At 41.7% G+C, this 25722-nt stretch overlaps 1 protein-coding gene across 8 annotated transcripts in view; it reads right to left on the bottom strand.

Moving 5' to 3' along the window:
• LOC111837356 (glutamate receptor 2) overlaps window positions 1-20498 on the bottom strand; it is a 27728-nt gene extending 7230 nt beyond the window's left edge. For 6 of the 8 annotated variants that reach the window (XR_011985584.1, XM_023799369.2, XM_023799362.2 and 3 more), the window contains exons 1-12: window positions 20085-20497; window positions 19693-19833; window positions 10018-10257; window positions 5647-5843; window positions 4921-4974; window positions 4603-4761; window positions 4316-4483; window positions 3945-4049; window positions 3406-3513; window positions 2988-3194; window positions 2325-2692; window positions 767-965 (exon numbers count right to left, since the gene is read on the bottom strand). Coding sequence is in view for 7 of the 8 variants with exons in the window: in XM_023799369.2 (XP_023655137.1) it covers window positions 767-965; window positions 2325-2692; window positions 2988-3194; window positions 3406-3513; window positions 3945-4049; window positions 4316-4483; window positions 4603-4761; window positions 4921-4974; window positions 5647-5843; window positions 10018-10257; window positions 19693-19833; window positions 20085-20169 (2031 nt within the window). In the remaining variant the exon portion in view is untranslated. Of the gene's footprint in view, window positions 1-766; window positions 966-2324; window positions 2693-2987; window positions 3195-3405; window positions 3514-3944; window positions 4050-4315; window positions 4484-4602; window positions 4762-4920; window positions 4975-5646; window positions 5844-10017; window positions 10258-19692; window positions 19834-20084 lie in introns of all 8 variants that reach the window. The other 2 variants (XM_023799363.2, XM_023799367.2) reach the window with 2 other exon arrangements.
• Between the last annotated feature and the right edge of the window lie 5224 nt (window positions 20499-25722).

The raw sequence follows: 25722 nt of genomic DNA, 5'->3' as shown, positions 1-25722 counted from the left end.
ATACAGGGGTGGAGCTACATGGGCACTGGCTCCAGCTGAAAGCTGATTGGTCCCCAGAGTGCCCCCTCCGCTGTCACTCCAAATTCAAAACATATCATTAGCTATTGATAATGTTGGTTTGTCTGTATGAATTGTGGTCCATCTTATGTCCCCCACCATAAAAATTTCCTCTGACTTTCTCAAATTTTCAAATGGGCACTTAGTCATTGGGACATGTAAACCAAACACTGAATTCAATAGAAAAGTGTACAAGATTGTGAGGGGCAGAGGGAAACCGCAAACTTTAAAGAGCTTTTAAACAAACAGACAAAATTAGGTCAGTATAAACCTAGACACGCAAAACAATGTGCGCGCAAATATTTCTGCTGGAGACGCCGTTTTAGTGCAGCAGGTGAAACTGTGAAGTTTTAAATGCTAGAATTGTAAAGCTCTATCCTGTCAGCCCAACGGCTTCGGAAAGGATGACATGAATTCCATATCATAGCCTACACTGGATGCAAGGGTCTGCTCTGAAAATAGCTAAACGGTAGAAATGACTGGCAAAAGGGGAACAGCTTAAATATTAAGCATCCGGCACACGACAGTAAATAAGCAAAGGTGTTTTAGGGTAACATCTGATGGCCAGTGACACGGAAACTCTCCCATAGTTAAAAATGCAAAGTATTGAATGTCATTAGCTATTAATACAGCAATATATCGTATAAGATTATATCATGTGTTCCTGTATTTACAGGTACCAATCGAAGTGTAAGGAAATGCCGCTTACCCTAAAGAATTCTTTGGTTGAGCCTGAGTCTAGCGTTCCATAAGCAATCTCTGTTTGCTTAGCTAGGTCCTCTGCACTCTCAATGGGCGACACCATCCTCTCGACGGTCAGGAAGGCAGCTAAGTTAGCCGTGTAGGACGATATAATGATCAGGGTAAAGAACCACCACACTCCGCCAACAATGCGGCCAGAGAGGGATCTATTGACAGACGTGGGATGAATTCACAGGGATGAAGCAGAAGTCAAAGGGTTAGTAGGTTCGCAGGGATCCGGACAAGCAGAACAATTAGCAAGAGGAGCAGTTCAGGCAGGATTTTGAGAAAGTCTCACTGAAACCAACGACCAGCTGCGCATTTCCAGTCCCTACCACGGCACAAAACCAATAACCCTGCAGGATTTACTTCCAAGCATAAACTGTGAATATAAGCAAAACGAAAGACACTTTGAAGCAAAGATATAACTAATCAAATTAAGAGATGTCTTTAAGGTGAAGTAACAATATTACTAAATATTCACTATACAGTGAACAAAAATTTATAAAAATTATATACACATGCCAAAAATGAAATAGCCAATAATAACAAATATACATCTATATGTAGACCAGGACGAAAGCGTGGAACAGAGAACTTATCAAGATAAAAAATATCACGGAACGTGATGCTGTCATAACTGAGTTTAGCTATGACATAAAGCACAAAACAGCACAGACATTGACAGTAAATTGGGACTTATAAAGCGGCCATGATGTAACTGGAACAAGTCATTACTCGTCTGATCGTTTCCCCCTTCAGATTGGAATGTTAATCGACGGTTTGCAGATAAGATCTGGAAAAGCACAGCTAACATGAGAAAATAAATTAATTAGCCTGAAGTATACTGCAAAAAAACAGAGCAGGAAGCTGAAAACTGTTGTTAAGTAAAATAAAACCCTTGGCATAAGTTACCGTCAAGTTGCATTTGTTGTTGAAAGGTGAAATGTATGGGATCAAATGTAAATGCTTGTATAACTCAGAAACACAATATTCTAATATGTTAGATGGAAAAACAAAGGTGCTCTTTCTGTGGTTTTGGTTGCTCTAAACAAAATGGTGGTGCTAGCAAACATCATGGAGGATAACGCAAGCAGTGCCAGGTCTGGCTCGCACCCCTGGAGCTGGAGGTTATGAAGCCAACTGAGGGAAGAAGGTAGGTGTTGACATTCATCACGGAACCAACAGCAGGTCTAAGAGACAGTGCTGCAAGGCCGCACGTTGGGAATATGCGATAAAAACACAATAACCCTCCCAAGGAGCAAATTGAGAGCAATTTTATGCATCTAGCGGCCTGGACTTGGTGTATTCATGCTCACAGAAGGAACACTCAATTGGAGTCAAAATTAAGAAGGGCACCTCAACAGAATAGAATTTGTCCCATGTCTAGTCTTTGTTACGGTTTGGTCCAAACCTCTAGTCCTTAACAGAGAATGGTATCCATACAAGGGAGGATTTGCAGGAGGTAAATAAATATCCGGCTGCAAACCTTACATGCACAAAGTCGAGAAGCACGAGAGACAAACCTTGGCGAAATATCACATCCTTGCCGCATAAAGGCACCAAGGGAAAACCAGAGACTATTAAATATCCCAAACTCGTTAGTCGATTCGGTGGTTGGCATCTGTCCATCTTCGTACTCCTCGGTATGCCACTCATAGGGGCTGAAGCGACTGACTAGAAAGAGGACCACGCTGACCCCGATGTAAGCGAACACGATGCACATCCAGATCTCATAAGCCAAGGGGTCTAAGAAGGAGAACACTCCCGGCTTGGACTTCTGCGGCTTCTTAATCATGATGGAAATCCCCAGACTCATGAAAGGCTTCGAAAAGTCAATCACTTCTTCTCGTACCAAGGTGATCGTTAACGGAGCCACCGCTATGTCTGCTTTCTGCAATTAAAAGGAGAGGAAAGTTCAGATCTCTGAAATATAGGACCACCAAGGTCACAAGACGTGCGTTTTTCGTTTCTTGACAAATTTTAGTCAATTCATTCAAAGCCGCTATAAATATGAATTTAAATAACGTTAAAAATAAGTTTTTGTCAAGCGGAGAACAGTTCCCTTTAATCCCTTCTTTGTCTCCTTAATCACAGGCAAATAATTAAAATTAAACAAATTTATCATGCAAATTAATCATAAGCTGGCGCAGTGGTGACATCATGTTGATACTGAGTTTGGCCCTCACCCCATACACTAACTCTCCAACCATCCCATTCCAGATCTTTGTCTCTGCATCTCTGGCCCCGTATTTCCCATCAGCCACTATTCTCAGCTGGTACTTGAATCCGCAGTGTTTCGCTATCTCAGCAGCAAGGTCCACGCAGTAGCCCTCATATCTGTCATTGTCGATGAACAGTTCAGAGTTCTTCTTAAGCATCACATATGGAGCTTCCTAAAAAAATACAAACAAACAAACATCCCACAAATATTGCATTTCTGTGTCGTTTTTTCCTATATGGGGAGAAGCAACCTTGCCATAATTGTTGGCTCTGGAATCTCATGATTTCTCTCATACAGCCTGAGTAACGTTCCACAGGTGTGGACAGCCCCCCCCCCCCCCCCCCCCAGAACCACCCAGACAAAGCTGAGAAACAAACTATTACCAAAATCGTTGTCACGACTACAGTCTTGTTGTCCATTCCCAACGAGTCGTTTCCGCCCATTTCGGATTTTATCACGACCATTTTGTCAACTTCGTTCCAATATCCAATCTAAAATAAAAAAAATATTCATATTTATAAACATACACATATAAACAAACACTGTACAATAAGACACTGCAAATAGAGAAGCAGGGCCGATCCAGGTATAGTCAATCTAGGCGAAATCTCCCAAACAGGACCGCCCCCTTCCCCCGATTGGCCAAATCTATCGCAGAGGAACCAATCCCCCCTTATATTCTGGCCATGGGGCTGCCTAGGGCCCCTGAAAAAAGCTGATCTGGCCCTGCAGAGAAGCGTAAGGATGAACGAAATTTATTTACCATTAGGATTGGCAATAGTGAATATTAATCGAATGGATCAGCTAATTTGCGCTCTGGAGAACAGGGTAAAAATAAAGTAATAAAAAGCAGTTGGATACAGTAATAACAACTACAGGTTTGTCAGACTCATTATCATCCAGGGCCAAAATAAGATTTTACCTTCACGGGACCATTGTTCTTCAACTCCATGATACCAACTGTGTAGTTGATCCTTCTGCCGTTTACGTCAAACTGGATGTTCCCGGTTAGGCCCTCCACACGGACCTGTTTGGCAGGGATAATTTGGTAATAGTGCTTCCTGTCAAGCGGCACATATGCCCCCCCTCCACGAGCGGCCCTTGTTTTCCCTTCCCAGGGAGCGAGGGCATGAAGCGGTAAAGCGAGTCGCGCAGCGGGCCTATGTGTTTATCCAGAGAAGCTTAAAAAGCCTTCTCCTCATCAGAGGGCTCCCTAAGCGGATCGCGCTCATTACCTTACCAGACAGCACATTAATAGGGCCAACTAAAGCACAGGAAATGGGCCCACATCACCTGTTTGAGTGCCCGTTCTATTTCCACGCCCTGTACCCAGGGAACGGCGGGATTGGCCAGGCAGTCGCCATTATTGCCCCTCCTGGTGATGTCGATCTTCTGCTTGTGCAGGTGACGGAACGCCTCAGTCATCACCTGCACGGAGTCGTAGGTCAACGCAGATGTGTACTGTGCCGGTGAGTGGGTGGGAGATGGGGAGTAGAGGACAGGGACCGCGTAAGACCCAAAGTCACAAACTCAAGTCTTAATTACGTAACTGTTGCCAGAACAGATCCAAAATGTCTCACCCGAATTCTGCTGTCAGACCCAGGATACTCTTTCTCTTCTAAAGCCTCCCATCTCTGATCAAATTTGGCCACCACGGGATTATCAAAATCCACAAGCTGAAATCCGGATACGTTTGCGCCCCCATACTGAATTTTTGATAAATCTCCATCTATGAAGCCCTGAGGAAGAAAACAAAAGTTAAGCGAAAATGTGCATTAAACACTTATGTAACGGCTGGTATTTTTGTTTCGTAATGTTTAACGATTTCATTAACGATTCCTTGAACTTTAGATTCGAAGTATCTGCTTCTGAAAATATCCAGCGAAGAAATGGACTACCAAGTTTGCGATGATGTAATGATATCCCTTAACGTGTCGTCCAATCGTGATAACCTAAAAAGGCAAGCATAGAGATCAAAGTTAGCTAAAAAAAAAATGCTATATTTCAGCAGTAGCCAAGTACATCTGGAAGGATCCAATTTTCTGTTTGGAGCTAGCAATCATTGGCACCATACTGAAGAATTTAGTGGGATGATATGCGCGTGCTTCTACAAAATCTACGAGAGGGTATTACTGCAGATGTAATTGTGGCTTCCCAGAGCTTCAGCTATTGTATATTTCGTGCACAGTAGAAAAACCACTGGCAACCCGGAGAAACTACAGATAAAGACGTTACAGTCCATAAATAACCTTAAATACTGTTACTGCAAAGTGGAAAGCAATTTTATTTTATTTTTCGGCTGACTTTTAGATGTGTCCAAAGCCGTTTTTGCTGAATTATTACAAGAATATTACATCAATGTGTTTATGCACACAGTAACCTATCACAGTGTGACTAAACCTTCTATAGCTTTTTAAAGACATTTTTAAATACCATAATAAACAAAAAAAAAACAAAATAAAAGCATATAAACAAAAAACAAACTAAATAAAAGCATATAAACAAAAAACTAACTAAATAAAAGCATATAAACAAAAAACAAACTAAATAAAATCATTCCTTTACGAGAAGTCTTGCATTTCAATTAAACACACAGCGAAAGCAGAGTCAAACTAATTCCACACCTGGTCCATGATGTCTTTGACCTTGTCTTGTTCACAGTCCAGAATGACCCGCCTTTCCTTCTTAATCTCGAGGTCCTGGAAGAGCGAGCGGTAGGCCTCGTCCTTCCTCTCGTCCTTGAGGTTGCCCACATTGATGGCAGTCACCTGCCACTTCCTCTCAGCGGCGGTGTCCAGAACCACCTGGAGCGTGGAGAGCCCTGCATGGCCACAAATGACACGCTCTGTGTTGCGTAGCTGCCATCGTGCATTGGGCCGTCAATCGTGCATTGCGAGTTCAATATGTTCCAGTAAACAAATAAATAAATAGAATAAGCAGATCTATGAAAATGCATCTGTTCGACTGTCCTGTTTATTGCTTTTGTACATGTTGTCTCTAGATATCTTACCCAGGATGATCATGCCAAATGCATCTGAATCGGTTGTACATTCACATTCATAGTAAAACATTAAAGGAAGAGGATTTTTGGAAGATCTGGTAGTTTAAATGACAAGAATACAGCTATTTTATTCATGACTGTTCAGAAAGACAGACAGACAGATAAACAGAAATACCAAACTGTATATGAGGAACCTGTAGAAACACCAAAAGCTACCAATCAAATAGACAATATAGTTATGTGAAGCACATATTTCTAGAGGTAAAGGCGTTTAATGCTCCCCACAAATCTAAGGATCTACAGCAATGTAGCAGTTAGACTGAATCACTCCCAAAGGGGCATCCTCCACCTCCAAAAACCTAATTTAATCACCCCTTAGACAGGAGACTGAAGTAATTTTCACGGTACCTGTGCCTCATTCACCAGTGTGATAATGAATCTAATTTATTTTGCTATTTCCCCCCGCATTCCCCCGACCCGGATAATCCATTCATACACTTCCCACAATTACTCAACATTCTGCCGCAGTCAGCCAATGAGCGGCGAGAGACGCAACAAAGCGTGGCGGCTCCACGCGGCGAGATTGAGCTATTTATTAAAGCCGATCCTCACAGGATTAAAAAAAAAGTCATTAAAAAATTAAATGGTACCCAGACGCGACATTAAAGCTTAAGCAAAGACGGTTTTAAAACACGGTTTTAGTCGTAGTGAGATTCGGAGCTTCGGCGAAGAAAGCCGAACAGGTCCGACGAAGCTGCCCTCGTCGACGCGGAAGCGACCGAGCTGCCATGCCGTCATGAGCTGCCGATACCCCGCTGAGCGGGATCGTGTCCAAGGGCCACATTCTGTCTCATTGAATCATGTACGGCACGGCTGGCCTCATTTCTAGGGCTTGGAAGCTCGCGTTTACAGACAGTATGATACCACATGACGCTAAACCTCTCAGGTGAGCCAGGTCCTTAGAAAAAAAACCCATCATAAATCCCGTGTTAGTCATACCAGAAATGCACTGTGCCACAGAATAAGGGATCAAAACTTGGCAACGATACATATAATATTGATATTCTGAATAACAGTTCAATGTCAGTGTTTTCCTAATCATGCTGAGTAGAACATTATTCAAAATCTCCTCTCTGATATTTATGGTCACTGTGTCCATCAGCCAATCTTCAACCAGCCTCATACCTCACACCAAATCCTAATTTATAACTAAGCATCTAATGGAATGCTGTGCACCTTTTAACAGGCAGAATCGAATATAGGAAAGGACGATGTAAAGATTCTATGACAAAGCATTAAAACTACAGATTTCACAAAGGATGGTGACAGAAGACTACTTGTATGTTAAACTCATACATTTTGATCAATTTGTCAAAGGAATAAAAACATAAAGAAACTCCGGTAATAGTCTTCATGGTACAAGAACCTTGCATTGTTTTAGAAATGGTGCAACACAAAGTCGGGTCAATATCATGCATAAAATGGGGCCTGGTTCCGATTCGTGACGATATGCAGCCAAATGGATACAAGCATCAGCATGTTGCAGCTGCCAGCACAGAATGTCCAGCATCAACCCAACAGAAGATCCTCGTAATGAATTGATAGTCACTGAGCTACAGTACAGATCTGATGCTCCAGTGTAGCAGAGCAGCTTCCTTACAGTTATTTACACGGCAGATGCTTTTACCCAAAGCGACATACAAGCGAGGATCAGAGCGTAGGGTCAACCAGGGTTTCAGAGGCAATTGGGGTTAAGAGCCCAATGGTGATACGATGACTCTGCCAGCTACTGGACCTGAGGACAGGACCGTCCGGATATGGGCACAGATTCCTTACCCAGTGGGCCGCAAACCGCCCACTCACCGCACACTGCCGCTTCGGGGCCGGACTGCGGCTACTCGTCAGCAGCATCGAATGAGACAGTACTTGATAATTTGCCACAGCACAGTGAAATAGCAATTAAGCGATGGCCAAGCCGGGGCAATGCTATCAGCTTCTGCTCTTTGCATCTGCCAGGACTTTCCTCTCAGGACAGCATAGCCTCTCAATGGGCAAGAGTGTGTCTGTTCTGAATTTTGGAAAAATGTGCAATCCCTATGTCCTGCGATGGGCTGGCGCCCCAACCTGGGTTGTTCCCTGCCTTGTGCCCGTAGCCTCCGGGATAGGTTCCAGACCCCCAGCGACCCTGAATAGGGCAAGTGGTTACAGAAAATGAATGGATGGATGTGTACTCCTAGTGGTGAGAGTTCCTTCATAAGCACAACAATGAAATATGTCATTTGCACAACTACATTTGAATGCTTCTTTTTTTATATCCTATCTTGCATGCACATGCACTGTTGAGATTGAGTCTTAGGGTCTGAGTGCAGGGTCATGTCATTTATACAATGCCCCAGAGCATTTTAAGAGATATGATAATCCTGCTGGGGGGTGGTATTCAAACCAGCAACCTTCTGATGACAGGCACATAGGCCTAACCCTCTGAGACAAACATCTCCCCCCCAAACAGCTGTGTGACAAAGGGGTTAAATGGATGCAAACCTCTCTGTCCTCGCAAGAAATCGTAAGAGCCCGTTCTGTTCCATTCAGGCATCATAAATCACCAAAAAGTAATTAACAATTATCAACTAATGGACATTCACCCCTCAGCCTGGAACATCTGCTTCATCTTCACTTCTTACAATCACATATCCAGAGTAAATCAGACAAAGAATATTTTCATTTCATGTTGTTTATCTCCATTTCAATAATATATGCGATATACGCAAATGACTTTCATATTTTTTTAATCTAATATTAGGTCTTTGAAAAGAATTACAAATCACAATACTGGAAACGTTACTGTAGTACAGAAGTATATGACAGATTATTTAGCTATTTTATGCATGAGTTGTTTTGATAACAGTTACGGAACTATCATCAGCTTCGCGGGCATTTTGACTGCGTCGGAAGAAAAAAAGTTACGACTAAAATGAACCGAAAAATAAATGTTAAACGGTCATTGCTTGTTTTGGCTGAGTAAATATGTGTTTTAATACAAACGAGCAGGGCTGTTCACGCAACATTAAATTCAATTTCTTCCCAGGCAATATCACAACCAGGCCGTGTTCCTGCTAAAGCAGGAAAGGCGAAATCAGCAAAAAATATTAAAAGCAACTAAGCAAAGGAGCAAACATAAGCATAACTTAATGCTAATAATGACGAGAGTACAGCATTCCTGACCATATGCTCATATCATATGTCTAAAAATACAAAGTTGCAAAATTGATCAGAACAAAGTCTTCATGCATATTATTGTTTTTGTAAATGTTGCATGTGTAAAGTAACACTACCAAATAAGCAATGGTTATTTATCTAACGACAAAATGTAGCATCGACTGGAGTATTGTACACAATTTCCAGTTGACTAAACAACTTCTCAGCAAACAGTAACTAAACTATATTTCTTTGTGACAGACGTTTATCCAAATATTGAAATTTAGAACGCCATTATTGATCCACTGTAAGTCTCTATGCCCGTAGTCTGAAGTTATAGTTACGCTGGTCGTTTTTCATGCTGGATATTTGTGTGCAATAATGATGTTTTCAGTGAACAGGTTTGGCAGTTCTGCTTCTTTATCAGGCAGGGTTATAACACACATAAACAGCAGAAGATGTTTGATGAAATCAATAACCATCAATATATTCATAGTATGCTACATATAACATTCAGGGTTTTTCTGCTTGTCAAGAACATAAGCATTCACTGGAAGACTGCATTATGTTTATAAGAAAGCTAAAACCATGTTTTTGGAAGTAGGTTAAATCCTTCTGAGTATGATATATCACAAATGAATTAGGAAAAACACACAGCAGATTTGTTAATAGTCTGTTCATTAAATTACACAAACTATGTGTTCTATAGTGTCTTATTCCGCCATATATGGACAAGGGGAGGGCCAATGGGGAATGGGGGCGGGGCAAGTAATGAATAAGTAATTAATTAGTGACTTACCTCTGTCACTGTCGTACAGATAGGCAAACTTTTCCCATTTATAGTACTCTATCAAACTGAGAAGAGGTCCTTTGATGTCTGGTCGCATTTGTAAAATAAACTGCTGCAATCCATCCACAGGGAAGCTTGGCGTTATGAAGGAGACGTGCAGCGTTTCGCAAAACGACGTTATCGTGTTGACCGACTTCTTGTCGTAAAATCCGAAAATGGCATAAACACCTCTTGAGTATTGTGAACAGACTGCAAAAAAAAGAAAACACATTTGCATTACTTTTAGCCATTAATAACAGCTGCATTTGGGACGTGCAACTTAATATATTGTGTAATACCTTTTAAATATTCATAATACTATAATTACTGCATTAAAACTCCCAAAATCAAAAGCAAAATCTTTTGAGGTGAGATTATTCAAATGAATCGGTGCAGTACTAATTGTTTAGAAACTAACTGTCATAGTGAACCAATGGACTTGTTTTCATGCACAATAATGTTAAGTCACTGTGTTGTTATATATACATAGTGTTTCGCATTAAACAGAAAGGCCAGTATATTTACATGATCAATGAAAAAAACGTTGGACGGTTATGACAATAACATTCAAACCTGTTCAGGCAAAATCTGCAATTTTGGGTACTGTCCATGAATCTACACTGTGGCTATTTCAGTGCAGTCAGGTTTATTGACTGATGAATATATTTAAACCTGCTAACTATAGATTAATTTCCCCTGGGACTAAACAATAGGCTTGGAATCCTTGTCTTTCTGACACTGACCAATAAAATGAAAGCTTCCCCCTGCCATTCAAGCATCAACCACAGTACTGAAACTGATATGGCATCACATTGGTCGTAATACTGACGTCCCCTGCCCTCCAAAATTATACGACGGCTGCCTGCCGTTTTCGCTTTTTCTTAAAGAATCTTTCCATTGAAATATAAAAGGTAACATTTCCGTTTTCATTATGATGTGATTGTCCATTTAAATGTAGAGCCTTTTTGAGAGCGTACAGAGTAATTCACATTGTTACTCTTCCATAGCTACTTACCTTCCTAGTGTAAATGCTAGTTTGGAAGCCCAACATGGTTTAATATAGGCTAAGGTGGTATTATGGTAATACGGTATTTTGGGTATACCGCGATATTTTGGCAAAATTTATTGGTGGGATAGCTTTCAAAAATACTGTCAAAATACCGAATACTGTGGTATGATGTCTGGATGGTATGGTGGTATGAACAATTAGATACTGCCCAAGTCTAGTATAATACCTATATCTATACTATACGATGACATAATGCTTGACACCTCTGAAGCTTCCTTCATTGGCCTTCTCCAGCTTTTCTACACCAGTGGGATTGTGTATACCTTCTGTGAGGTTTCTGCAGAAGCAGACCTGTTGCCTTGTTATTTTAATCTTGATTTTGCTTATTCTCATCAATCAAGCAAGCAGATGCACATTAAAAAACAGACGAGGATAAACGTTGTTACGAGAAATTTTGAAAGACGCTACGTACTTAAGCACTGGTGTCCAGACCCCCACACCATGCCCAAAAGGTACAGCATCACCTAATGTTCCTACTGGAGTAATATCAAATGTAGATATTTAGCTGTCCTGATATGTCAGCTCAAGCAGGGAATATTTATTCTGCAAAATTATGTTTTTTTTTTGTGATTTCCAGAGGTAAGGGGCACATGCTAATTACACTGCATTGCCACACCCACCACATAACGAACCACCTCAGGAATGAGAATGAGTGCAGTGTGAGTCCCCCCCCCCCCCCGTGGCTGGAGTGCCAATCCTACCACCAACCCCCAGATTTCCCTGGAAGTTGGAGGACCTGCTTACAGGGCTGGATGTAGAGTGACATCATACCCATGATGGAGCAATTGCAGGTTAAGGGCCTCACTCATGGGCCCAACAGAGTAGGATCACTGCTGGCATTCTCAGGGTTTGAGCCAACAACCTTCCGATTGCTGGCACAGATCCCTAGCCTCAGAGCCACCCCTCCACCATTTCCAACAGGCTTGACATGAAACAACATACTCTCTCTCTATATACATATACAAAATAGTGCTGCTTTCTTCCTATACAACACACCACTGATACATTTCTAATATGTCATTACCCATAATCCTCTTAGGTCACTCCATCATTGATTTCTGTATAAGTTGTGACCCAGTAAAGCTTGTGTTTTTGTCTTACTACATGCACGCTTAGTTAAATGCATTTTTTTTTAAACAAATCCTCTTCAAGTTTAACTAACCTTGTCTTCATTACAACACTGAATAAATGGATGAATGAAAGCTACATTTATATAGTGCTTTTCAAGCCACTCCAACCACCAGCACTGTGCAGCATCTACCTGGATGATGCAACGGCAGCCATTCTGCACCAATATGCTCACCACACAGCAGCTGAAGTGGTGAAGGGGCGGGAGAGAATTCACCAGTTAGATAAAGGGGGGTGATTAGGAATCCAGATCTGATAGGGCCACAGTGGACAATTTTAGCCAGAATATCTGGGTACCACCCCTACTCTTTCAAAAGAAGCCCAGGGATTTTTTATGACCTCAGAGAATCAGGACCTCAGTTTTATGTCTCATCCGAAGGACGGCACCAATTTTATTACAGCACACTGTCCCTGTCACTGCACTGGGGCTTTGGGATCCACACTGACCACAGGATGGGCTCCCCCTGCTGGCCACATCAACACCTCCTCCAGCAGGATCCCAGCTTCCCTAGTTGGTCTCCCATCCAAGTGCTGGTCAGGCCCAAACCTACTTAACTTCAGGTGGATTACCTAGTCTGAACTGCAAGTGGTATGACACTGGAAAGGAAGCACCCATCTTTGCAATAGTTTTTGTCACATTTAGCGGAGGAACACTCACTTCTCCAGCACCGAATCCCGAGTACGTCACTCACAGACCAGCCATTATCATGTTTATGTGATTTCATCATTTACTTGGTCAATGTCAATGTTGTCAAATCAGCCTATAAAACACCTTTCAAAAAGCAAACCATAACTGATATATACAGAAAACGTAGCCAGAACATACACAGATATATTATACAACATACAATATTAATACGTCTCAGTCATTTCAATTTCTCCCTCCTACAGTCTAAAAATATGCACTTTGGTGAGTTGGTGTCTCTAAATCGCCCATGCTTGTATTGTGTGTGTGAGCGTCCTGCTGCGGACTGTCCTGCCACCCAGGGTGTCACGTGCTTTGAGCTCTACACTTCCTGGGATAGGGTCCAGGACGGCCACGGGATTCAACTGAAGAAGTGCTGATGGATCAATGTATGATGTTTATAGGAACTGCAATGAAAGTGGACGCTTGCTTGAACACTTGAGACCACATTTACTAGTTTGCATCCAGGTTTCGCCTCATAGGGAAGTTCACGCTGTTTTTCACCCGCCAGGTCCGCGGGCCTTTTGCGAGCTTTCTGCCCCTACTCTGGCATGGGCTGTAGGGAGGCATGCGCAGCCCCACGGTCCCACACAAACACCTCCAGTAGTGCTTCTCAACCTTTTTGCAACGCAGCCAAAATTTTACCATGCCAGCTCTGTCACGGCCCTATATCAAGTACAGGTCAAAATTAACATCACGCTTGCTACAATTTGACAATTGAAAACAAATGTTACTCATATGAAATAAGCCATTCTAACAGTTTAAGTGGGAAAATGGGTTAATATATTGCAATAATAATACTGGAAAATCAACTTCTAAATGCCTCTGTGACAAGCAGTTCATCGCACAGAACAAACAATGGCTTGTGTTCACCATGTTTAACGGTTGTAGGTAAAGCTAAACTTGAGAAAATCTGGGTCATACATCCTTTTATATTGTCTCTTGTTCAGAAGAACGTTCAGCAGAAGCCGGTGCTGCTTGGTCTGGTAGATTTCAAGAATTTGTCCATATTTATGCTAGCTAATGTTGTTGGTGGGAATTTAGCGCTATGATGAAGCACACAGTGCACTGTGTAATTTATGCCAATCGATGCCTATCGCACAAATCTGATTGGATGTGCCAGTGAATTCTAAATTAAGCATCTGTGGTGTGGTTTCTTGGATTGGTTGAGTGTTCGCTAGTTTTGCACCAAGCAGTTGCAGACCCAAGACCTGTTTATACTGGTTAATTCTAGAGCTGGGCTTGGGAAATCTGATCATAGATCAGCATAGGAGCTTGCTGGTTTTCAAATGCTTACATTTCCAACTCTGCCTCACTACCCTTTCAGAACTTGTTGAGAATCGGATTGAGAGTCGTTGACCTGCTGCATTAGAGGATTTTACTTTGTCATCTCGGTTGTCGATCTCAAATATAAAGAGTGTGGGTATAGATATACGATATTTCGGTTAACAAATCGGTATTTGGCAATGTTGGCGCAGTCTTGTTGATTTCTCCCTGCAAGTATTATATGATGTGGTTGCTGCAGACATTCAGGAGACTTTATGGAGCAATGTCACCAACATTAGTTTCACTACAGGATTCTGAAGCTCCGAGGTTAACCAGTTATTGGCATCTGTAATATTAGACAGAAATATAATGGTCATCGGTATCAGCCAAAATTTCCACATCGGTGAACCACTAAATGTGGGCATCGCTTATTCTGCCATACATTTTAATCAGTCAAAATGTTACCGTACCATTTCAATCAGGCATGAGAAATGGCCGCCCCATCTGAGATTTTGCCTGGATCATTGATTTGTCATTTAACCAGCATTTGTGCTATTCAAAGAGACCATTTAGTGTCACAGCACTATGGACAGCTCTCCAGAAAATTCTTTAATGCTTCTGCAAACGTGATTGATTAATTTTAGTCCTACCAACTACTGACGTACAAAATAATCGATACTGTCAGACTGCAGATGGCTTTTATACTAAGATGATACTGTTGATTCTTTTTATATTTGGCCATACCAGTACCCCTTTTAGGGCGTTTTCCAATCAGTGCTTCAGATTCTTCAGCGCAGCAATCCTGATTGGTTGGCCGCTTATTAAAAATGGATGAATGGACCACTAGAGTTTGTCTAGAGTTCATGTATAGGAGTAAAGGATTTCACAACAAAATGCCAAAATATTAAATACAGCATTAGCAAAACAGACTATTTAAAATGATTAAAGTCAGCAGGGAGGTTTGGGGGGGTCTTTGCGTAGCACTATTGCCTGGAACCCTCATGTGGGAGGAGTTTGAATGTTCTTATGTCGTGTCGGTTTTATCCAGGAACTTTTGGTTAACTCCCACAGTCCAAAGACGTGCATTTAGGTCAGCGAACTCTGCCCGTACCCTGAAGGTCATGTGATCAAATCCCCTGGCCTGCTGAGTAATCATATTACCGCTGGCCCCTGGAGCAAGGCCTTTAAACCCAGCTGCTCCGGGGAGCCTGTACTCTGACCCCAAGCTTTGCTCGCCTGTACATCTACATAAATAAATGTGATGTAAATGTACTATGTGTATGTATGATAAAGCACATTTATTTTTCACCTCATTAACCTTGTATGTTTTTTAAGATATTCACACACAAATTTAACCTTAAGTTCATCTGCTACATTATGCCTATTAACCATCTGAAACACTGAGTAAGCTTATCCCCTCTAGCAAACTTACTATAAGTCTCTGTCTGCTGTAACAGATGGACAGATCAACAATGTCCTACATAAGTACGCTACAATATCGTTACATTTGAGAAGGTAGGAGGAACTGCTTGCTAGCTTGAATGTTCCTGATGGCCTCCAGACCACCAGGCAAGCTATTCTTAAATCTGTGGGAAAAAAGCAGATCTTGAATGGAATGACATGAAAAAGATAGCACAACACTCCGACTGGAATATAGCCATAATTTTTCTGAGCAGAGAGACATGTTATTTCTTAATCGTTGTGGTGCCAACTATTTTTTCATGTTTTCCAGTTATGGAACAGCTGATAAGACACAACTGAGCCGCTTCGTCAACATCCCTGACACCTACCGAAGTGATTTTTGGACTGACAAGAGCTTTTCATTCACGAGATGTCACAGACATACTACAGCGTCTGCCATGAACCTGTGTTGCCACTAATATTGATTCTGACCTCTACATACAGCATCAAACAAAATCATATTTTCATGCAGGTACATGCAAGGTCCTTTTGTACAATAGCATTCTGTTCACAAGAACGTGATTTTTCCTTCATTCTTTATTGCATCTAGATTTACAGCTCAGGCTGAATTTCAGTCTAAGGTAAACAGTTCCTTGAATGACCAGACCTGAAACCTGTCCACTGAATAAAACATTCAAAAGATTATGTATGTGATTTCAGTAACACAATAAGTAGAATATGATGATATTTCCCTGCATGCATATCCTGGTCTTAACTATCCTCGAATGAACTCCATTCAAAATATATTAATTTTAGGTAACGTCCAACAGATCTGAGAGTAACGTTGTATCATCTGCATTCCGTTTAGCCCATTGGGAACCTATTATTTGTAACATTTTCTTATTTTCTGATTAAATTATGGATTATTAATTATTATAGGGAACAAAGGTTATATTTAGCTGACACATAACATCTACTAAATGCATTCTTGTTAAGAAACAGCTAAACAGAGATTACTGGTCATTATGGGGGAAATGGCTATATTTAGCTAATCACACAAATAACATATACTATATTTATTCACATTAAGGAGCAGCTGGATAGAGATCGCTGGTTGTTCTGTGTAACATTTAGCGGAGGGGATTTCACGTGACTCCCGAGCCTTTGAAAATTTGCAGATGAAGGTGCTGGCCCGCCTACTTTTTGAGTGACAGTCTTCTTGTCCCGTGAATCTATTCAAGGCCTGTCCTGGGCAGTTGGGGTGTCGGGAATCGCCCCAGGAATAGCACTTGGCCGTCACCTACATTCTGGACTTGCCGAGATCCCCCTCGTTAGCTGAAGGCAAACGTTCGGTTAATTTGTCGAGAATTCACCGGAAAACGGTCCACTGGCCCCTTCGGCGGGGGTGACGTCGGGGAAGACTCAATCGTAAGTTTCAAAGATGTGTCTTTCTGAATGGATGCTTCCTTCAGCAAAGCTGGAATGAGGGCATCTAGCCTTCAGACAGACCAGCCCTTGCATGCATTAAAAAAGCCAAGTTGCAATTATTATCAAAGCTAGTTGCCGTTTCCTTCCCTAATCAGATCAGCTGGATGGTTTATCGCAGACTAACAAAAAGTCTGAATTCAGAATTATTACTTCAATGCACACAATTCAACAGCCAGTCCTTTCTGCATGACCAAACATGTTGATGTTTATATAGGCCTGTGTTTACACTGAAAAACATATATGTACGCATAAAGACTGCAAAGGAGATACTTTAAATGTTTTCATAAAACAGGAGTCAGAAAACACGGAGAACTTATTTAATCTTTGAACATAATTTTGACATGTTTTGAGTTACAGTGCCACCTAGTGATGTTTATATAAAGTCTATATAACAAACACGTAATACAAATATTTAGCAAAAAATACACACAGATTCATAAGTTAAACTTTCCCTACATAATGTATAGTTCAGTGACAGCAATCACCTTAGAGAGTTGCACATTATTTTAACTTAATAAGGATCAACAAATACATAAATCTTATTTAAAACGATATTAATTCATGATCAAAATACAGGATATAAATGATTGTACTGTAAATGTTTGTTTATTCATTACACATAGACCATGTCTGGCGTTCAGATTTAATGCATATAAGTAAAAGACTAGCTTAGAGAAACATAAAGATTATCATTCCTAGACTGCAAAGTATTTATTGAATATTTTGTTAGAGAATTAGACATGAATAAGAAGATTCGTGACTCTCATATGTTTTAAAAATAACAAGGATTAGAGGGAAAGAAACATGTTTTAATTACTTGAGGTTGGTGTGAAATCACGATCTTTAAATTTGGTGAGACAGCAGGAAATTTTTAATATGACTATATTAAAAGTATATGTTGTAGTAATTAATACCTATATATTGACAAAATCAGTGATTTTGCGGTCAAGTAAAGGAGTCCAGTTATGCTAAGTGAAGTGATATTAATAACGTACTAGGCAAGCAATAGCGAAAAATCAAAATAACAAATAAAGAAAACTAGGTATTGTTTTAGGGATAGCCAACAACGTGGCCGGGGAGTGTAGAAATGTTATGGTAATCCATTTGCCTTAATCGGTCTAATGATTTTATTATTATTATTATTATTATTATAGGGTAGCCTATCGGTGGGTTATAAGGGTTTTGGAGCGACATTTAGGTCTGCGGCGGGACAGCCTTTACTGGGCTACACATACAGCTAAAAGTCAAATGTCAGCGCCTATAGTAGCAATAATCAGATGAGCATAATGAGCACCTCAAACGCGGCCCTGAGCACCGTAATTATTCATGTTAACACCGCGGATATAAAGTGTCTGATCAGATCTGAACTCCTGGCATGAATCAGCATCCCCACGATACAATGACATGGTGCGGTTTTAAACACAAATGGCCTGCAAGCAAGGAAATTTGTTTCTATCAAGACCCCCATTGAATTCTCTGGAGTGGGTGTTTTCCATGTGCGTTAATCCGTAAATATATATAAGACATAATGGATACCTGATAGGGTGTTTCTATAGACGATTCAGCATCAACTATTATTTATTAATTCTATTATGGATCATTTTAGCTGGAATGAAATGGCGAGAAACTGTAAGGTACAGCATTTCACATCGATGAAAGGGCATTTTGAAAACGCCTCCATATAATATTTTTATGAACTGCGACCAGCCAACAAAATTCCCACGAAAACACCGCCGTGGGTGTGGAAAGAAGGACAATCACACCCCTGTGTTTCAGTCGGTGGGCCCGATTCTACAGCGCATTTCAAACCTTTAACCCGCCTAAAATTGTGACTTTGAGTTTTCTTTAATGGACCTTTATAGCTGCCAATGCTAACAATCTAGTTACAGGACATAAATGTACGGCATCGTCGAGATCAAGGAGTAATCCTCCCTGTTTCATCTGTATAGTCGTGCGGGGGGTAAAAGGGATCGAGCAAGGCATTTTAAGAGGCAGTATCTGATCATAATGGCTAGTTCTGATAAATAAATGAAAGGCCCTTTACAATTCTACATGGGACGATTTATCATATTTAATGCCGTGTGAAATGGACCCCAACCGGCCTGTTATTTGACTTCTTAACATGCCTCTCCCTCTCTCTAACTGTTACTGTGGAAACCAACTTCGCCATGATCTTTCATATACCTGCCAATCATCGGTCCTGTACAGCTTACATCGTTACGAGTAGGATCTGCTGTCCCCCTGCGATGCAAAACATTGAAATTGCAGCCCTGCATCGTCAGTGCATGAGGCGCTCGTGTCATATGATCAGCCGACGGCTGTTTTGCGTAGTTATTGCTGGAACTTGATTAAAACGTGCCATGGATGTTGCATGGATTGCAAAATTGGGAGATAAACAGCGACAACAACAAAGATAAATATTACATACGATCAGATGCAACTCTGTCAAATCACCGGGGTCAGATACAAAATGATACTGTAAAACTGTAACTTAAATGGAGACGGATGTCCGTGGCTGGAAATGAATAGGCTACCTGACTGTATGGTAGAGAGACCCTGCAACAAACGGGCAACGCGTTCATTTGAAGATCCAATTCATGTTACTCACAGCAATTGGTGACAGCAAAGCTGTTAGCCACTTCCAGATTGTCGATATGGGGCGTCAGCCTAAACTCGATTGTGGCGAACTGAACCATTCCTATTCGAAATGCACTATACTCCTGGTCGGCGCCCCTCGGAAACAGCCCCCCTGCGGAAGACAGACGGATCAGACATCACATCCATATGGCCAAACCTGCTATGCATAGTGTCAATATACTACACAGTCAATAATTAAAATCCGTAGTATCGAAAACCATGTTAAAATAATCACCTGTACGTTTAATTTTTTTTTTTTCAAGTTTTGATCTTATCAAGGATTTTCTGAAAAGATATCGCAATGGAGATTCGTTTACACATAGGTTAGTAACGTGCAGTGAAAAAAAACCTATTTATACCTACCGATCTGTACGCTGGGAGAGCCACCAAACGCCAGTCCCCATAACACAACAATTAGGCAAGCAGAAAAATGCATACTCTTCCGCATTTCCAGTGAGGAGACTGTGACCACATCCACCGAATATTCCCTGGGTATCAGCAATCGTCGTTTGTTTTTTTATTTTTTATATAATTTTTTACATCCTATTCATAATGAACGTGTATGGAGCAGTGGCGTCTTGCTGCTGGGTGACTGAGGCTGAATGAGCGCAGCTCCGGCTCCAGCGGAAGGGACGCTGCTGCGGATCTGTCTCTCTGTTCCTTTGCGGCGCTGTCCCGCTGAATCGGTACTTACGCTCGCACGCAGGAGCACTGCGCCCCTTTTCGCCGCCGACTGGAGGCCGTTTCAGCATCACGGACGAGGGGGGAATGTCAATGAGGGCGTGAAGACGGCAATAGAGACGAGATCTCTTCATCAGACTAGCAGGATCTGCCCATTCGTTTAGCCCATGTTGGATTTGTATAATCCTTTCATAAGAACGCAAGAATTATTAGTTACAGGACAGAGATGATGAAAGTCCAAGTTTTATCAAACAAGGAAGTGCACCCCAGGCTTTCAGAATTAAATTAGACTTATTGGGGGGGAATCCATATGTGCCAATGTACCGATAAACTGCACGTTTATATGTCAGCACAGATGCAGAGTGGTCAATTAAAACCAAGCCTTTATTTCATGGGTGACTGAAATTAAATTTATGCATAATAACCAAGGGCATACAAGACAGTTTAATATTGGGGGGGGGGGGGGGGTCAAAGCCAATATATCTCATTAAACATGAAAACTTCTATGGAAATTTAGAATAAAATGCCTTAAAATAAAGGACAGAGTAACAGGACACAGGTGCTTAAATGGTTTGGGTATAACCGTCGCATGTACAGTGACCTGCAGCGAAAACATTGGTAAGACTATGTCTGAGTAGGAGACTGAATGATTCAAAGAAAGCAGATATAAAATGAGACTATATGCCATGAAATGAAGTATCTAAACTTCCTTTGAAACCGCGACAAAAGCCAAAAGTTGTCATAATCATACAGCTACAGTGACTTGTAGGACCATGGACAGGGCCTTGTGCAGAGAAACAATAGACACTAAGAATCCATTGTTGCCAGACGTTAGCATTCTGCTAAGCTACATCGCCTCTGGGATCCCAAGGCCGCTGCTCAAGGAAAACCGTCTGATCGCAAGAGAGAACTTTCATAAGATCCCCAGTAACGTGCTCACATTTCCTACTTAAGTACAGAGTGTCAAAACAATTTTACTTGGATAGCGTAATTGCTGACACAATCCTTCTTTGCAATTATTTAGCTATTATACAAACCCCTGTCATTCAAGAAGTGCATTGTTTTGGCAGACTCGCCATGGAAGCCATTATACATTCCAGAAAGCTTATACGTCCGTGGCCAGTTGTTCGTCAATCCCAATTGAAATGAGTCCTAATTCACTGTATGATACAATTCAAAGTTATTTAAATAGCATTCAAAACACAATATACCAAAGAACCAGTTGGCATTCTTTTGAGAAGCGGTATGTATATGTAATTAGTCAGTGTGTTCTGGCACAGAAGTGCATTCTAGAAATCCCAGAAGACTAAGTGGGAGTTTTACTTACACAAAAATATTCTGAGGGCTGAAGGAAAAATTATTGGCTATCGCTCTGAACCAATCATATTGTAGAGGAGGTGGGTCCAAGCTGCCACAGGAGATGGGACCAACCAATCAGATGTCTTGGTCCCGCTTCCTCTAGCTTCTTGGACCCACATTCTCAATATTCTGATTGGTCATCTCCCTGAACCAATCATTTTCTCCTTCTGCCCTCAGAATATTTTTGTGCAAGACAAACTCTCAAGAGAGAAGAGTAACATTACAGAAGAAGACCCTGTCAAGCAATGCAAAAGCTTGGTCAAGAACTGCAGTGGCACAGTATTGAGCTATATACATTCCAGTAAATGGATCAGTGTATAGTAGAGGTCCATACCCCTGAAGGTTGCTGGTCCACGTCCCAAGCCGCCTAAGTCTGCCTTAGAAAATTCTGCAACCTGGATTGATCCAGTCAAAATATGTAAGCTTCATAAATGAGTAAACCTGTCAGTTCGTTTGGCTAAAAGCCTAAGTAAAGTAACTAAATCATAATGAGAAAAGCAGGGTATAAAAACACTGGATTATAGATGACAAGCTACAAGTGGATAATGTTTTATTAAACACAGAGTGGATGTCTAATTCACTTCCAGTGAAAATAGGTCTATAATAGAGATTCACATTGAGTTTAACACAGACACCATGACAGGCAAGATGGAATGTGAGATGGAATGGTTGAGGCACCACCTAAGGGGGTGGAATGTGAGATGGAATGGTTGAGGCACCACCTAAGGGGGTGGAATGTGAGATGGAATGGTTGAGGCACCACCTAAGGGGGTGGGAAGTTAGATGGAATGGTTGAGGCACCACCTAAGGGGGTGGAAAGTGAGATGGAATGGTTGAGGCACCACCTAAGGGGGTGGGAAGTTAGATGGAATGGTTGAGGCACCACCTAAGGGGGTGGGAAGTTAGATGGAATGGTTGAGGCACCACCTAAGGGGGTGCAAAGTGAGATGGAATGGTTGAGGCACCACCTAAGGGGGTGGAAAGTGAGATGGAATGGTTACAGGAAGCACCATGGAGGAGTGGAGCAGAGAATCCCTCCCATATTTAGCCAACTGGATGTGTGCTTGAATTTAAGGGGATTTTATTCATTGTCAATACATGCAACTCGACAATAATAATACTGTTTATCTGTGGCACCGTTTGTCTGTCACCGCACCTGGGCAAAATAAATCACCATCATTATATCACCTCATCCCTGTCAAGAATTTGTTTTTCCATTTCCCAGCTGCACTGCAACAGATATCTTTGTGTTTTTTGAGAAAATGCCTTAACACACCTACCACGTTCAGTACCTCATTGTTAGCGAGCCTAATCCTGACAGCACTGAGCACATTAAAATGAGCTTAAGAACAATGGGCAGTAATTGTGGCACCAAGGCAGTACCCATACTTTTGTTGCCATTGTCTGCTCTGAAATTTACATTGTGTTACTGAAGTTTACTTATTAATTTTTACAATAACTGGCTTTGTGACACTATAGTATATGTCAGCATTGAAACTGGATCTTACTTTCCTAGGCATTCTAGATCTGCATGTGTGTGGTTGGGCAGCATGACCTACAAGTAAGCTATATACAGCTATGCATATGTCATATACAATGTTACTGCTTGCATTCTAATTGCTTCCATGGCAACCTGTGATGTCACAAAACTGTTACTGGACAAGGGGTGTTTCTCAGCACTAAGAACGCAAAGATTGTACTTGTGGTCTTGGCAAGACTGGTTTTGCTAACTTGACTCCCAAAAACGAACTTGAGGCACAATGAATCAGGAGATTATTCTTGTTCGGAGAGGATGCAACCAATGTATCCTTGATATTTGGGGCAGGGCAAGAACAACATCTGGGAATTTTTACCGTCCTCTGTATTTCTGTTCTTAGTATTGGAAGTGGTCTTCGGCAATGAAAGATGATATAAAACGGGTACAAGAGAACACAAGTACTGTCAAGTATGCATATTGTGAAACACCTAAGGTCAATAGAGAATGTTCTATTCTCTCCTTATTCCCTGCGCAGCTTACGAAGAGAGCGATGCTTTTCTTCTCGGTCCAAAAGTTATGGAGAATAAGAATATGGATAAAATCAAAGTTAAGGTCAAAATCAGCATCAAAATTAAGGTCAGAATAATGAGTGGAGGAGCCGAGGATGGGGGAGGATGATGGTGGAAAACGTGATGAAATAACTCTGGACAATGTTGTCATGTCCGTAAAAGAGACACCAGCTACAGACGTAGAGTGCATGGAGGCTGAAAAGGACAGCAAGTATCTCCCAGGAGAGGAGAGGCAGGCACAGTGGAATAGGCAGAATATGCCCATAACGGAAAGGTGGAGAACGGCTTTCAGAGAAGGCAAAAATTCAGAGGAGAGGGTGGAAGGGGGATGAACCTGAGAGGGATGAACTCCACCAGGGCTCTCTCATCTGAGACCCCACCATGGAAGGAATGGAGAGTCATACTGGAAGAAATCAAGGATGGAGGAGAATTTTGAACTAGGGTCCGATAAAAGCCATGAGGCTCAGCTCCGTCACAAAGCTCTCCAGCATGACTCAGGGGGAGCGTTTCCACTGGCAGCCCCAGTGCGACAGAAGGCCCAGGCGGGAGCCACAGCCCAGAGGCGTGTGGCAAACGCTGCCCCCTAGAGAGCAGGCAGGGAATAACACCAGGAGGCCTCGACTGGTTTATTTAGATCGAGTCCAGCAAGAAGACAGATCTCGGTACAACGGAAATCGAGGACAAACACAGAAGTTCCAAGAACAGCAGCTGCGACATTCAATCTATAATCTCATGGGTTATGGCCACAGGAGGAAGGATGCTGTGGTCATTGAGTACATTACTACTTTTTGAAGGTCGGAAATTATGCATCAGCAATATTTATTTACCAAAGCTCTCCGCAGGAAGTATGGTGAGGAAGAATCTCATATCCACATATCGATGTTTTATGTCTTTGACAAGCATAATAATTTCCATGATCCTTTTGAGCTTTCATATATGTGAGCTGATGTGACAGAAAACACTCACTGATTAAGTTCAGCCAATGCCATAGTACAAAAACATAAATGAGTGTATGACTGAAGATACATAGTGAAATTTCAGCCGTAACGGCTACCCAGTAGCAGTGGTATAAACTTGATGTGGCACATTTCCTCCGTTCCAGCAACATTAGCATATCAGGTTCTGCCATTGCTGTCATTAAAAATAAGCTCTCTTCTCTCCAAACCTCAAAAAAATTCACACTGACCATGATGCACAACCCAGTCAATTCTTTCCAGCACCCTTTCACTGCACACTGAGCTAATCACCATTTTGGTTTGTTTCGCCCCCCCCCACCCCAAACACGCACCAAAATGGCCGTCTTTTTGTTTCAACTCCAGACCCTGAATCAAGTCTTACAGATACATGCAATGACTATCAGTAGACTTCTGTGTTCTCAGACAAAACATCCGCAGATCTTACAAAAGGCAGCTGTTTCGAAGCCAGAAATAAATCACAACCAAACGCTGCTCGTGCGTAGGATAACATCAATTCATCCTTTCAGTAACCATTTATTTAATGGGGGAGGTCACAGTCTGGACCCCTATCCTAGAATGCACCCGGTATGAGACAGACTGCCTTCAGGCCCGAGAATGATCTGTTCAGAACAAAACAGGCTCTTTCCTCTCAGCTGCCTGCTTTTGATCTTGACAGAAAATTCCGCAGAGATGATTGAAAAGATGATCTTGTCTCTGTAAGCTTGAATCCCCGGTCACATCTTCAGTGGCCGTCCTCCCTGTTACTCTTCTCTGAATGTTCACATTTCCCAGAGCTACTCTAAGGTCAGATGTTACATTATTTCCAAGAGCATGAAATCGAAATCACTTCCCGGCAATGTATCGTTAATCCTGGACGTTAGTGCCCCACTCTGGTGATCTTTTTTAAAGCACAACTGAATTTCACTGCTCTAGTGAACCTTGCTTAGAACTTAATTGAA

This window comes from Paramormyrops kingsleyae, chromosome 25 (assembly GCF_048594095.1).
Source record: "Paramormyrops kingsleyae isolate MSU_618 chromosome 25, PKINGS_0.4, whole genome shotgun sequence".
Classification (NCBI taxonomy): Eukaryota; Metazoa; Chordata; class Actinopteri; order Osteoglossiformes; family Mormyridae; genus Paramormyrops; species Paramormyrops kingsleyae.
The sequence above is the reverse complement of the archived record's forward strand: the minus strand, read 5'-3'. Positions and strand labels throughout refer to the sequence as shown.